Source organism: Cariama cristata, unplaced genomic scaffold, assembly GCF_000690535.1.
Source record: "Cariama cristata isolate BGI_N322 unplaced genomic scaffold, ASM69053v1 scaffold16066, whole genome shotgun sequence".
NCBI lineage: Eukaryota > Metazoa > Chordata > Aves > Cariamiformes > Cariamidae > Cariama > Cariama cristata.
This window is the reverse complement of record NW_009624000.1, coordinates 54,030-67,504: the sequence shown is the minus strand read 5'-3', so window position 1 is coordinate 67,504 and position 13,475 is coordinate 54,030. Positions and strand designations below refer to the sequence as shown.

The following is a 13,475-nucleotide window of genomic DNA, read 5'->3' as shown; positions in this document are numbered from 1 at the left end:
GGTGGAGATGGGGGGGGGGGGGGGGGGGGGTAAGAACTTGAACATGGACTCGGACTCCCTTGTGGCATTTGTCATGCCTAACACAGACAAATACACGAAGGATGCTCTGACACCACATGCTGACATCCTCCCACAAGGACTGCTGGAAATTAATTTCCATCTGAGGGATATGCTAGTTGTCTGAAATTTGCTTCTGCTTAAAATCAGTGAAGCAGAAGTTGGAATTCTAAATTTTTCTGCAAAATGAAAAAATCAGGAAAGCCTGTGATTTAGAACTACTAAAATGTTTCATTTTATGTCAAACCATGTCAATAGTACCCCATAGTATTAAAGAATTTACAATACAGCATGTGCAAAACATGTATCAAAATACAAAATTGAAACTAATCAGAAACACAAAATAAATTGGGGGAGTAGTCAAAACTTCATTTAAACATTTTTATATATATAAACCTCATTTAGATCAAGTCTTTGAAAAAAACCAGACTTCACCAAAAGTGCAGTTCAGAAGAAACAGGACTGGGAACATGTTTTGGACTAGTTTGACTTGTTCCACTATCAAGCACTTCCTGATACCAGAGTTGGACACTACATCAGAGTATGCTGCTGCTCAGACTAGTAGGGCAGAACAATTTCATAAGAGATCAGACGTCCCAATTTCCCATAAATGTATTGAAGTCTCTCGGAAATCTGGAAATAACTGAAGTATGCAAGGGCTAATTTCTCAGCATTTCCGTTTCCCAGCACCTCAGTGAACGTGTCTTTTGGATACTTAAGACTCTTTGTGACATATACTAGACAATTTCTGCTGAACTCAACTACTTGATAAATCCAGTTTTTTCATCTTGATTTCTTAAGTATACTAAACATAACTCTTAGTACTGTTTTGTATTTGTGAATACACATTACAACTGTACAAGGGAAATCTATTTTTATACTCCATCCAATCTGTCCACATTTGATAAATCGAGACACTACCAAGGACCGAGTCATACTAAAAACATTTTTAAAGTTTGTATTTTCAATTATGTTGAAATTCCCATAGAGTTATAATGTAATCTGATCCAGTCTGCTCAGCCAGTCAGCAATAAATGTAACAGAAGACCAACTCACTCCACTACTTTATCAGTTCCTATGAGGTTACATGAAGACACTCATCTTTTTGAAGAAAATACCAAAGTATCCACGCTAAGATATTACTTTCTCACAAACATAATTATTTGTGTGTTTGGTTTGTTGGGGTTTTTTTAAAGAAACAAATGGCAGGCTGCTCCAGATTAATGTCTGCACACCCTACCAATTTCCTTTAAACTCAGCACGGAGCTGTGGGTTCAAACTTTATCTTGTTTTGTATTAAGCAGGCCCATAAAGGCAGCTACCATAAACTACAAAATAAAGACTTAGAAATGGAATTTGGAAAGGCAGATGTAACTATTCTAGCTGTTGAAACAGACAGAAACATAAATGCTAGCATCATTAAGGAAATTTATGGAAAAAACAGAGTCAAAATAATCACAAAAATAAAATCAAAATCATCCAACTTGATAAATGAGTTTCTAATTAATTCAGTTAACAGCTTAGGCAAGGAAGATATCGTCAATAATGAGGACCCTAATTTAGCGGTTGGGAAGCCACAGCTCGTCTTCCTGCCTTCCCCAACGTCACACACAGTAGAGGCTTTTCAAACCACAGAATCAGGACTTAGGTGGACTTGCAGCAGCCTGTCTGAAGTTCAGACTCCCTACACTCCCCGGTAACACCTAAAATCAGTTAAGTTATTTTGAGCCACAGAATTTTGCTAGGCACTGAGCAGAGGCATGTGTGTACGCTCCGAGTGCAATGGGATACATGGTTGTGCTTCAAGGACACGTGAAAAGACATGCAAATGCCATCTATGCACCACAAGGGTCCACAAAGTTAGATGCTTTCAGGTCATCCCAAATTTACTTAGCTGCATCATTTTCAGATTAAAATGGGGGAATGGCTGCAGCCTCCTTTTACAGGCCTGCAAAACCCCAGGATTACACCAGTGAAGTAAATGAAAGGGAGCTCCAGAAATATACTCCACAAACGATGTGGTCATGAATGTTTCCATGTACACCTCTAACCATTTCAGAGTGAAAGGGTATTCGCTATGTTGAAAATCATCAAAACCTCATGATATTTTTATGACATTCCAAAACCATCCCAAATCCCAAGCACAGGAACCACACAAAGGACTGAAGTCAAGTATTGTGTTCTCTGGGCTGCTGCTAAACAGCTCTGCATATAGACAGACCCATCAGCCTGTCTGAAACAAAGGCAAAGGAGAGCTGGACCTAGCTAGACCTAATATTAGCAAGACCTAGTGTTAGTCACATTGGCTTCCCTACTCAGAGTCAACTTTGCTGCTCCACGCCTCTACAGAAGGCTATAGTATGGAAAACACGGACTACCTTGGCACCTAGCCTTGGGTTACTGAATGATACCACTTAGGTTATTTTTCTCATGATCTGCAGGTAGAACCATTTCAGAAGAGTTTTAACTCAGCCCTCCCTGGACACAGATGGTGTCACATACTTCATGGCCCTACAGGGGGTTCAGCAAACAATTCACCACCAAGAAATAATGACATGCTGGACTGTGCACCATGGATCACTGCAATGCATACCATGATTCTCTTGGATAAATGATCCAGCAGATATGGTCATCACAATCATTAGTGTACCATTCAGTAGGTTCCCATCTTTTTATTTACTGGACTATATTTTGTGCAAAAGTGGAGTGGTTAAAATAAGAGTGTGTGTGTACACACCCAAATACACAAGCTCTATCAGGATCAATCCTTTGAAGCTGTTCATACATTTTCAAGAAAGAATATCCTTTTTAAATTTCATGAGTTATCCACAGTTTAAACTGATCTTTTCTTCACATTTTCTGCAGAAATTGCTCATCCAGTCTGTTTACAGTCCTACCTGCATGAAATGCGTATACACAATAGTCATGGCTGTATATTCAACTGAAAAAGTAAATTCCCAAAGGGTAACAGGTAACAAATTGTCTTTGAAACAACGTTGAGAACTATGGTAAGAATTAAGTTGGAGTCAATTCAGTCTTTTTAAGTTATGACTGTTCAAAGTTCTTTGGGGGCCAAGCAGCTGGGTTTTTAGTTGCTTTCCTTTTCTGACTCTAAAGCAGTTCCAAAGCTCAGTGCTGTGGAGTGCTTTTCTATCACTAAAACTTGCAATGACCTAAGGAGTCCTACAAAGCCTCACAAGTAGATGAAGAAATTTGGAATAATGTAAGCACAGTGTCTTCTGTTAGAAAACAACACTAGGAGAACTAGCATATGTAGATATCCATACAAATATACTGAAATCTTCCAGTGAAGATCAAACATCTTTTTTAAAAAAGAGACCTGTTAGTTCCAGTGCAAGTTACAGGTTTCCTATACGAATTGAAGGATGAAATTTTTAACTTGTTTCATGCAGGAATAGGACTATATGTAAAAATACAATTGTTCCAGGCCCACATCAATGTGCCTTTCCACAGAGCACTATTTTGATGCACAAAATCAGCAAGAAGATTTAATCACTCTGGCCCAAAATTTCCATTCTGAATGTCAAACAACATGAAGAGTTTCAGAGCTATCACCCTGAGCAAATTTTCTGGTTGTTAGATAATTTGACAGTACTGAGTTCTCTGCCTTTTCTAAGTCTGCCTAATTAGGATTTCATGCATAGCAAACAGAAGTTAAAGGAGATTCATAGTAAGAGAGAAAGAAAATTTTACTTCTGTGTTTACTGTACCTGCAGTAAGACAGTACCCCCTGGGATTGTGAGCTGTAAACAGTATTTAGGGGCATTCTCCCAGGAAAGCAGTTGAACATCTTCAATAGCACTGTAGGAAATCGAGTTTTCCATGTACCCAGTTGGCTGCAAAAAAACAAAGGAGAGGAAAAATATGTTTACTTAGTCATCAGAAGTTTCACAATTTCAAAGTAAGAACAGCACTATCAAAATTACTCTTGGCGTTGAAAGTATCTGCAAAATATCTAATTGGAAAGCAAAATTCCTATACAGGCCATTCGACAGAGAGATTCATCCAGCTACCTTCATCCAACTCATTCAAGTGTTAAGATCACTCACACAAAAACAAAATGAGGCCAGACCTAGGTGCCTGAAATACGAAAATGTCAAATTGCATTTGTTCTGGACCCAAAAATCAATGGAACCTAATTTCAAGTTGAATTGAGCTAGGAAGGGGTCTGACCATGCACATGCTATTAATGTATGAAGAAGCATCTCAATCATACAGACAGAACAGCGGTGTACTATATTAAGGTAGTTTATTCCATGCATTCTTGTTCTTCTCCCTGGCTGCAAGGTTGATCAAGCACATCATCAAAATCCGGACTGCTACATTTGACAGTGGTTCTTGAGGCTCCAACGATTCAGCTCTTAGACTCAAGCAAAAGCAGAGCAACCAACCTACTCCCCTCAGCCTACACATAAGTACTGGTTTCCTGCACAGACTGCTGATGCTCAGTTTAAAGTGAAAGTCACAATTAAAACATAAATAAGTAACTGTGCTTTGCAATTACATGTACAACATAAATTGACAGGCGCAAGGAAACAAACATTAAATTCCTTATTAGTATCCCCATAATTCTTAGGTATTACAGAAGTACAATTATCTCTGAGATAAGCTGAAATACAAATGTATATACGCAAGCACACATAAAATTATGTCCTAAACATAAGCACATACACAAAGATATAGCTGTGTATCTATCAAGTATGCATACATACACCGTACTTCATGCAAGTCTTCATGTTGTTTAAGTAATTTGAGTATTTAACAGAGGTCCTCAAAGGCATCATTTATTTCGCTTTGCTACGGCATAAGCAACCTGATCAGTACTGCTATGGCACAGAAACTATTTTCATACAAAAATGATTAATCCCACCACATGGATAAACCCTTGGGTTGGCCATGTCTTGCAATAGAATAGAGCTCATTACGTTTATGAATTATTTTCTCACTATTACTGGTTTACATGTAACTTAAATTTCTCAAACTTACTCCCACTGTGCCCAATACATAAGTTATTTTTAACTGACAGTCTTGAAATAAAGGCGGCAAGGGAGAAACCACATCTATTTCAGGGTCAAACAGGGCCAACTCTTAAAATCACAACACAGGCTTCCTGGGGGCGAGTGTGAAATAAGCAAATTGCATTTGGAACGTCTCTACTTCTAATTGGTACAACCTTCTTCCATAAGTTAAGTAGGTGGTGCATCTGGAAATCGTACTTCGAAGTTATACACTTCATACACGTTCATAAGGCCATAAACATCATCTGCCAAAATGCAATGATGGCCCTGTCATCCACCTTTGCTGCTACAAAAAGTCAGTTGTCTTTTTCAGCAAGAAAAACCCAGCAAGCCAGGGAACTGAACTTTTAATATCTTCTTCAGTAACGTTTGTTGCGGCAGCGTTCACTTTACACTAGCCCCCGCTGAAAACAATTTTCGCTGTCTCTTTAACGAAAACCTTGTTAGGCAGGAAGTATGATAAACTTCTGCTTATTCATTTACCCACAATATTGTTCTACACTAGTGGCTGGAATCCCAGTGGCTTAACGCTGATACTGTACGTCATGTGTTGCCTACTGGAGAGTAATTATCTCGTTCTCACAGGAAGCCAAAGGCCCAAGATCCTTCAGTAATCAGCATTACAACACTCGGGGAAAAACATGAAAACAGCCAGCATAAAATCTAGTATGCTCAGGAGGCAAAGTTATCAAAAAACATGCTCTGAAAGACTGGAGAAGGGAGAAAACCAAAACCAGCCGACGCAAATACAAAATTAAATGAATCAAAGCTATTTAAATTTCTCTCTTAAGAAGGTGCTGACTGCCCTTAATACCCTCCATTAACTTCAAAGAGGATTTGAAGAATTCTCACAGAATCTGTTCCCAGGAGAAGCCTATTCCGTACCTTAAACTATCCATGTCAAAAGCATTAAAGACAACTGATCCAGTTCAATCACAGCTCTGTAGCCATACACAAGTGATTTCATCACAGGCATAAACTTCTTCTCACAGGACAGTCCTTTTCGTTAAGGAGAACGGAGGAACACAGAGTTCTGCAATTTGCAAAGGATGGGAAGACCACCTAAACCATAACATGGAATTACACAGATGGTTACTCTCTCCAAATGAAAGCATTATGCCAATGAGGTCGTTTACATAGCACTCGTATGATCCCACTTCCATACCTTCTATCAAGCCATACCACACAAAAAGCTTTACTACAGTTGTTTGCTATCTTACTCAAAAAATTAATAGCCCAAATCTACTTTAATCCATGTAAGCAATGCCATATGCATTGTTTCTGTTTTCATTAAAAACACCATGGTCTACAAAGTGAAATATTTTCAATTCTGAAAACACCAGCTATAGGCAGCTTCACCTCTGTTTTGCAATGAAAAGAGTCTAAAGCAAAGTGATTTATGTGGAGTTCCTTGAAATTGTGCTTCTAGATGCTCTGAAACACTGAAGACCACGCTCCCACATCAGAGCGGCACAGAAATGCTCCAAAGAAGCACTGAAACAGAGCTGTCCTCAGACTCGAGGTTCCCGGACCTCACAAGGCTACGGTGCTCCTCACAGAGGGACCACGGCACTAATGAGGTGAAGGTCAGCCCCACATAAAGGTGTCCTTTCCCTAATCCCTGCGCACACACAGATGCGAGGACAGAGCGGTGTTCCCCGGTTGTGTTTTCTCAAGACCAAGCACAGTTCAGTCGTTTATCAGGAAATGGCCTGAGGTAAAACCACAGCCTGAGTCACTGGTTCCTCTTAAAACACAGGCTATTTTGACATTCAGGTACGCAAACGTCGATCATGGTGAATCATTGCGGTTGATAAATAAGCAGTGTAAGTGTTGCACATTCTCATGTTCCAGTTGGTCTTGCTTGCACACAACACCAGAAGCTGCCTCTTCACCCCCGGGTCCCTCCATGGGAAATTCAAATTAGAACAACACACAAGACCAGCAATGTGGATTCAGAGATTTGAAAATATCTAAAATGAGACAGATCCTCAGCAGGTACCACGAAGCATCTGGCATCAATACTCATCTTAAGCAGCATTCCCACCTCCATCCACCCACTTTGCCTCTGCCCATACAAGTATTTGGCTAGCTGTGGCATCAGGCAGATCAGGGAACCCATCCAGTTTTTACCAGATTACTTTTTAGCTCCTTTGGCCCCATTTCTAATGTGAAACAGAAACTAGGATGTTAACGTAACTTACGGGGCAGCATGTCATGGGGAAGGGAGTGAGCAGTGAGAACCTGAATATTTCAGCCTAATTATTGGTATGAGACAGTCTAAAGCCACACCATCTTTGACCAGTAATACATCAAGTTCAGCTGAAAATGCCTTTACTTAAGAAAATAATAATTCTTATTTTTATAGCTGTCATTTTTGAAAGGAGATATGTATTTCTTGGCAAAGTCTGAAATCTATCAAACGAAGCAAGATAATGCACTTTTCTCATTCACTCTACAAAATTAATCCTGACTTAGGAAACTTTGGCCAGAGAATCTACATCTGTCAGCTTACAGATTTACAGTTACAGTTTTAACTTCTGGCTATTTGCTTTTGAACATGTTCTGAAAAACTGTAAGAGACTCATAAATGAAAATGAAATTTATTACAGCAAACAAAAACCCTAAGTCAAGGAAACATTTTTCTCTTCACGTTAGCCTTTAGCCTCCTAACGAAACATGCAACTGCTCCGTTGGGAAATCAGGTATGTTTTAACCTCAGTGAGAACTTCACCTTTTTTCAGTTCCATGAAGATTTATTAATCATACAGCTTTGAAACAACTTTGTACCAGAATAGCCACACACCAAAACCTACTATAAATCAGATCTTAGGGGAATCCAGTGCTCCCAAAACTGGAAGAACACGCAGGCTCACACATAAGGCTAGGTTTCTCTCAGTGTTTCAGGGAAAAGTCGGCAGCAGCAGACTACTCAATAATGCAAAAATATGCCCACTTGTTTCCATGGGAAATTCTAAAAGGGAAAGAAGAAACATGACGTCCATTGTTAATATGAGGCTTGTATGCACTTACTCATATAATAATGTACTAAATCTTCAGCTGCATATTTTCCAAAGAAAGCATCTAGAAAAGATGAATTCTACAAATAGAAATGGTTATTTGCATTAAAACATATTTAGACTGACAAGTCCCACCAACACAACAACAACGAAGAATGATTTTCCCAATTAAATACTCCAGATGGTGGGGGAAAACTGGGCTATTCCAGACCTTTGCTCTCCCACTGTCAGGTGCTTATTTCTCTCTTGGCTGCTCTTAAGAATGAGCCATGCTGCTGTAGCCCAGGAGGAAGAGCATACTGTATTACAGATAAGTTTTCCACACCCAAACAAGATTCAGTCCTGCTAAGTAACATGTAGGAACAGTTGATTGCTCTCAAAACTTTGACGGGGGTGGAGACTTCAGGCAGCACACTGAAGGGTAATGGACTCTGAAACTGCCGAAAACAATGGATGATTCGAAATAAATCTTTGTTAGGAGACATCCATGGCTCCAGAGAATGTCCCTGCAAATGTAGCTATTTCAGATAAGAGCAATTAACATCTTTGTTCATTAACTATATAACCTACCAGAAGACATTTATCAAGTTAGGCAATTAGTAGTACTATGCCATAATATGCAGCGCAGTACAATTTGTCTCACTTTTGATATGGAAGAATTTACTGCCATGTTCACTTGTCATAATGACTTGAAAGAGTTTAAAATCAATGTTAATCTCACAGAGATTAACGTCGTAAGAAAACAGACAGAAAGACTAACAGCGGGGGAGACACCCAACTCTGCTGCAAAGTTGCACAGAGGAATTTCTGAGCTTCCTTGGAAGAACATTCCCATCTAACCCATCACACTTCCTGGATCCCCGGCCTGCCCATCATCACCATTCCCTTCCCACTCCTCCCAATAAGTAGGAAGTTTCATGTCTTGGATCATAACAAAAGATCTCACTTGCTCTGTGCATTGGGAGTAGGACTACATTGGGTGAAATGGGTGCTTAATCCAGGGACCCATGGGGAAGGGATCTCTTCATGGGACGAATCTAAATTATTTCTGCTTGGAGCTGCTTTGTTCCCAAGTGCCTCCAAGTTTGGTAGCGATGTTTGGTGGGTTTTGAAGATTTTTTTGATACATGGAAACAAACTTGGACACAGTGGCCCAAACTCTCAGTAAGGCTCTACCCATCCATATCAGCCTAGGGTGTACTACTGCATAACTAGTAATAGGAAAAAGAGGGAGAGGTTTTCCTACCACATGTATTTGTGTGTGGTGACTGTGTGTATAAACATCCATGTGTACGTATAAATGTACACACACACACACCTGTCTGTCTTTATAGCTACAGAGATAAAAGATAGTAGAAATATATCCCATATTTCTCTACACAAAAATACAGCAGCAACTGTCATATGCTGTGCTGGTTTTGGCTGGGGTAGAGGTAATTTTCTTCACAGTAGCTGGTATGGGCTATGTTTTGGATTTGTGCTGGAAATGGTGTTGATAACCCAGGGGTGTTTTCGTTACTGCTGAGCAGGGCTTACACAGAGCCAAGGCCTTTTCTGCCTCTCACCCCACCCCACCCGTGAGGAGGCTGGGGGGGCACAAAGAGTTGGGAGGGGACATAGCCGGGACAGCTGACCGCAATGATGCAGGGGATGTCCCATACTGTATGACATCATGCTCAGCATATACAGCTTGGGCAAGAAGGAGGAAGGGGGGGATGTTGCGAGCGAAGGCGTTTGTCTTCCCAAGTAACCGTTACGTATGATGGAGTCCTGCTTTCCTGGAGATGGCTGAACACCTGCCTGCCCATGGGAGTGGGGAATGAATTCCTTGTTTTGCTTTGCTGGCCTGTGCAGTTTTTGCTTTACCTGTTAAATTGTCTTTATCTCAACCCATGAGCTTTCTCACTTTTACTCTTCTGATTCTCTCCTCCATCCCACCAGGGGGGATTGAGTGAGCGGCTGCGTGGGGCTTAGTTGCTGGCTGGGCTTAAACCACGACATACGCTCAGTGCAAAGTAGCTCAACTTCAGTAAGTGGCACGATTTATCTGAGAAAGGCCGAGTCCTCAGCCGAGCTGATCATACAAAAGACTTCAGTGGAACTTCACTGACTTATACCAGCTGGGAATCTAACTCAGAAATTCAATCAAATCTAGCTTTGTAGCAAAAGTGTGCATAAATCTCTTTCTTTCCTCTAAATATTTAAGACAACTAAGACTGGAGGCTGTTGCATTAATTAACCTTACAAAGCTGATAAAAATCTAAGCATTGTCAGTAAGAAACAGATTACCCCTTCCAATCTGCAGTGGGGCTGAAGTATCAGTTCTGTGGAGCTATAGAAAAGGGATAGGCCAAAACTGTTCATCAAAGAGCTGACAAGAAAAAACTGGTCTCAACATTAAGACATATGAGCTACAAAATCTGAAAAACTGGTGCAGCAGACACCAGCAGAGGGAAGAACTTCAAATTAATTCAGATCTGAACTAAGTTTAAAGCACAGAACAGAAGTTTATCATTAAGAAGTGAAAATAAGGTATTATCGGGTATTTACCATGATGGGAGAGTCAAATAAGCAGGAAAAACTTATTATGTTAGCTGAAATGTATATAGAATTATTTTTTTTTTTAAATGAAGAGATCCTTCTCTTTTACTGTCAAACCAGCTGAAGAAGGACTTCTGAGTGTTTAGTTTATTTTACCAACAGAACTATTTGAATTTCTGGGAGTAAAATAAGACCCGTACCTTGAAGACTTTCTGAAGATGCCCATCATCAAGATGACCCTGTCTAAGTAGCCCTTAAGAAATCAATCTTTTCTCTTTGGCTACCTTAGCGTGACAAAGGGAACTTACTGGGACTTCCAGTAGCACTGAATGGTTAATCAGTTGTGGTGCTGGTGTCCAAAAAGCTCTCTCTGAGGTCAAGGCTATGTGAGAAACCTTGTCTCCTGCTTTCAAACCTCGACTAACAGGGATGGGAACATGCTGCAAGGTGGTGAACATGGGAACATGCTGCAAGCTGACCACAGCTTCTCACCAAGAAGGTGGCCAAATCCGCCAGATCACCACCCACGGGCAGGAAGGCTGCTCCCAGGCCAGTGATGAGAAGGGGAGGGAGCCGTGTTTGACACAACCTGCCAGACACAGGGAGGCTTTCACAGGCACCAGCCCAACTCGCCTGCCAGGTGGAGCACACCTGTGCTCGTAGCAGCAATTCTCCCAGCGTGCGCTGCAGCCTTCAACCCCTCCCAATGAACATAAGGAACCTGCTCTTGATCATGCCTTATGCGACATGAGAAATCTGAGAGATGTGGGAAAAGAGCTCAGACTTCCTGACTCCAACCATGTGAATCAGCTCCAAACACATCTTCCTCCTCCTCCAAAACTGCATAACTGATTCATAAGAAGGACCGTTCCGTAGCAGGGTTCACGTTCTCCATCCCTTTGCATTTATCACTGCACTCCATGAGATTCCTGTTGGGGAGGAAATACTCGGTAATCTTGACAAGACAGGTAGGTTATTCATCTACCTTCCTTGAAATTACTTCAGGAAGGAAGGGACACCACCAGCCAAAAATTCAGCAGGTAGACACCTTCTCACAGAAGCAGCAATAAGTAACAAGAGTACCAGGGACTTATTGCAGAAGACTATATACACACATACTTCCGTAAAACAACTGTTAGAGGAATAGTGGAAAATGCCTGACTTTTGGCCAGAACACGAAATATCTAGTGACTGCTAAACAGATCTTTGCTAAGTCACCATAGCAGCGATGATGTGACAGAAAACAAAACTGCATCCACAAACCATTCTTGAGTCAAGGCTGCTCTCTATTTTCAATTCTCCTTCAATAAATCAGCCATGTCACACACCATGAAATGTATCAAATGCTGATAAACTGGAGAGAGGAGAAAGGGTTGGGTGTAAGGGTTTCAGATCAAGCCAGACACAATGTATGCTATACTAAAATGCCACCCTTTAATGACTACTTCAACCAGGGGCAGCCCTGAGAGTTGGAAATGAAAGATCATCAGCTGATCTCAAATACAGAGTAAGCACCTGGAAAATAATCGGTCTGTTAAACAACTGGAAACATGGCCAAACTGACAGGTACTACAAACAGGAGATCTCTGTTCAGTTGTGTTTTTCAGAACTGGTTTAGGCAATTGCAGTAGCATGTTTCTATTGCATATTGTCCTTGCACTTACAGTGGTTTTTACTTCTGGTTTACAGATCTCCAAAGGGCTGTCGTTCATTATCTCTAGCAGGTCAACAAAAGGTGAAGAAGGAGACCGCATTTGTTATCAGTAGGGTCACATCCACTGTGCAAGGATCTGCACCTCCCATGGAAAATTTTAGGGTTTTACAAACTGAAACAGCTGAAGGCAGCTGCAAGGGAAGCCATATATTCACCTCTGTCACCTGTGCGTATGAAGTCTAACCTGAAAGGTGATCCAGGTATAAAATACGGAATTGGTAAGAAGCTGAGCTATCCAGGATCCCAAGTCCCGTTAGAAATACAGAATTTGACTCATGGACTCCGCAATCCTGACAGTTCTCACCACCTTCTTAATGCGCATCCAAGCTCATTTCTTGCTACAATTTACTTACAAGATCTAGAAATTAAATTGTTGCAAAACTAAACATAGCATAAATATGCTATATATTGAATTCTTGTTCTTCATTTAAACAAGCATTCTCCAACACTACTTATCATGTCCATGCCTTTTACCTGTAGAGCCATGAAACCCTTAGACACTGTAATAGTCAAATGGTTTCCATTAACCATTTTTTCCTTTTCTTTTTAATGCACTTTTAACCCTGCAGTTCCTAGGATGCCACATCCAATCCCAATCTGATAACAAGTACAGGACAGGGAGTGCAATAACCCAACTCCGCTTCTGAATTCCCAATGGGGAATGCTCTATTCTGATCTTTTTTGGAGAAAAGATGAGCAGTTCTTGAGTTGCCAGCAAAATGTTACTACAGCTCTCTGCTGTAGGTTAGATGAGAGAAAGGACATGTAGCAGAGCCTTCAAAAAAGTTACAGATATTCTGTTAATGATAGTCTCACTAATCTCTCACTGTTACTTGGCAAGAAAAAACAGGGACCTCCTGAGGATGAGTCACAGCCACTTGGAATCACCTTCTGCTAAAGGAGGAGGTGGGAAAACACAGTTAAAGTGCCAGTGTTTTGTTTCACATGTCCTACCTTCAACAATAATTTGGACGGTTCTACATAATTTTAAGTGAGATCCAGCTCTAGTGTCTGCAGCAGTGATTTCTTCTTGATTTTGTGTGTCTCTCAGCATTACAGAGGGACACCCTGACACTAACGGAAAGCGTCTTTTTCTTCTCTTCA

General features: G+C 40.7%; 1 protein-coding gene across 1 annotated transcript in view; it reads right to left on the bottom strand.

The window, feature by feature from the left end:
- Positions 1 to 3,909, bottom strand: part of CMIP (c-Maf inducing protein) — a 63,175-nt gene extending 59,266 nt beyond the window's left edge. Inside the window, exon 1 of the mRNA XM_009703003.1 lies at positions 3,789 to 3,909. Coding sequence (XP_009701305.1) covers positions 3,789 to 3,902 — 114 coding nt within the window. The 5' untranslated portion in view covers positions 3,903 to 3,909. The remainder of the gene's footprint in view (positions 1 to 3,788) is intronic.
- Positions 3,910 to 13,475: the final 9,566 nt, after the last annotated feature.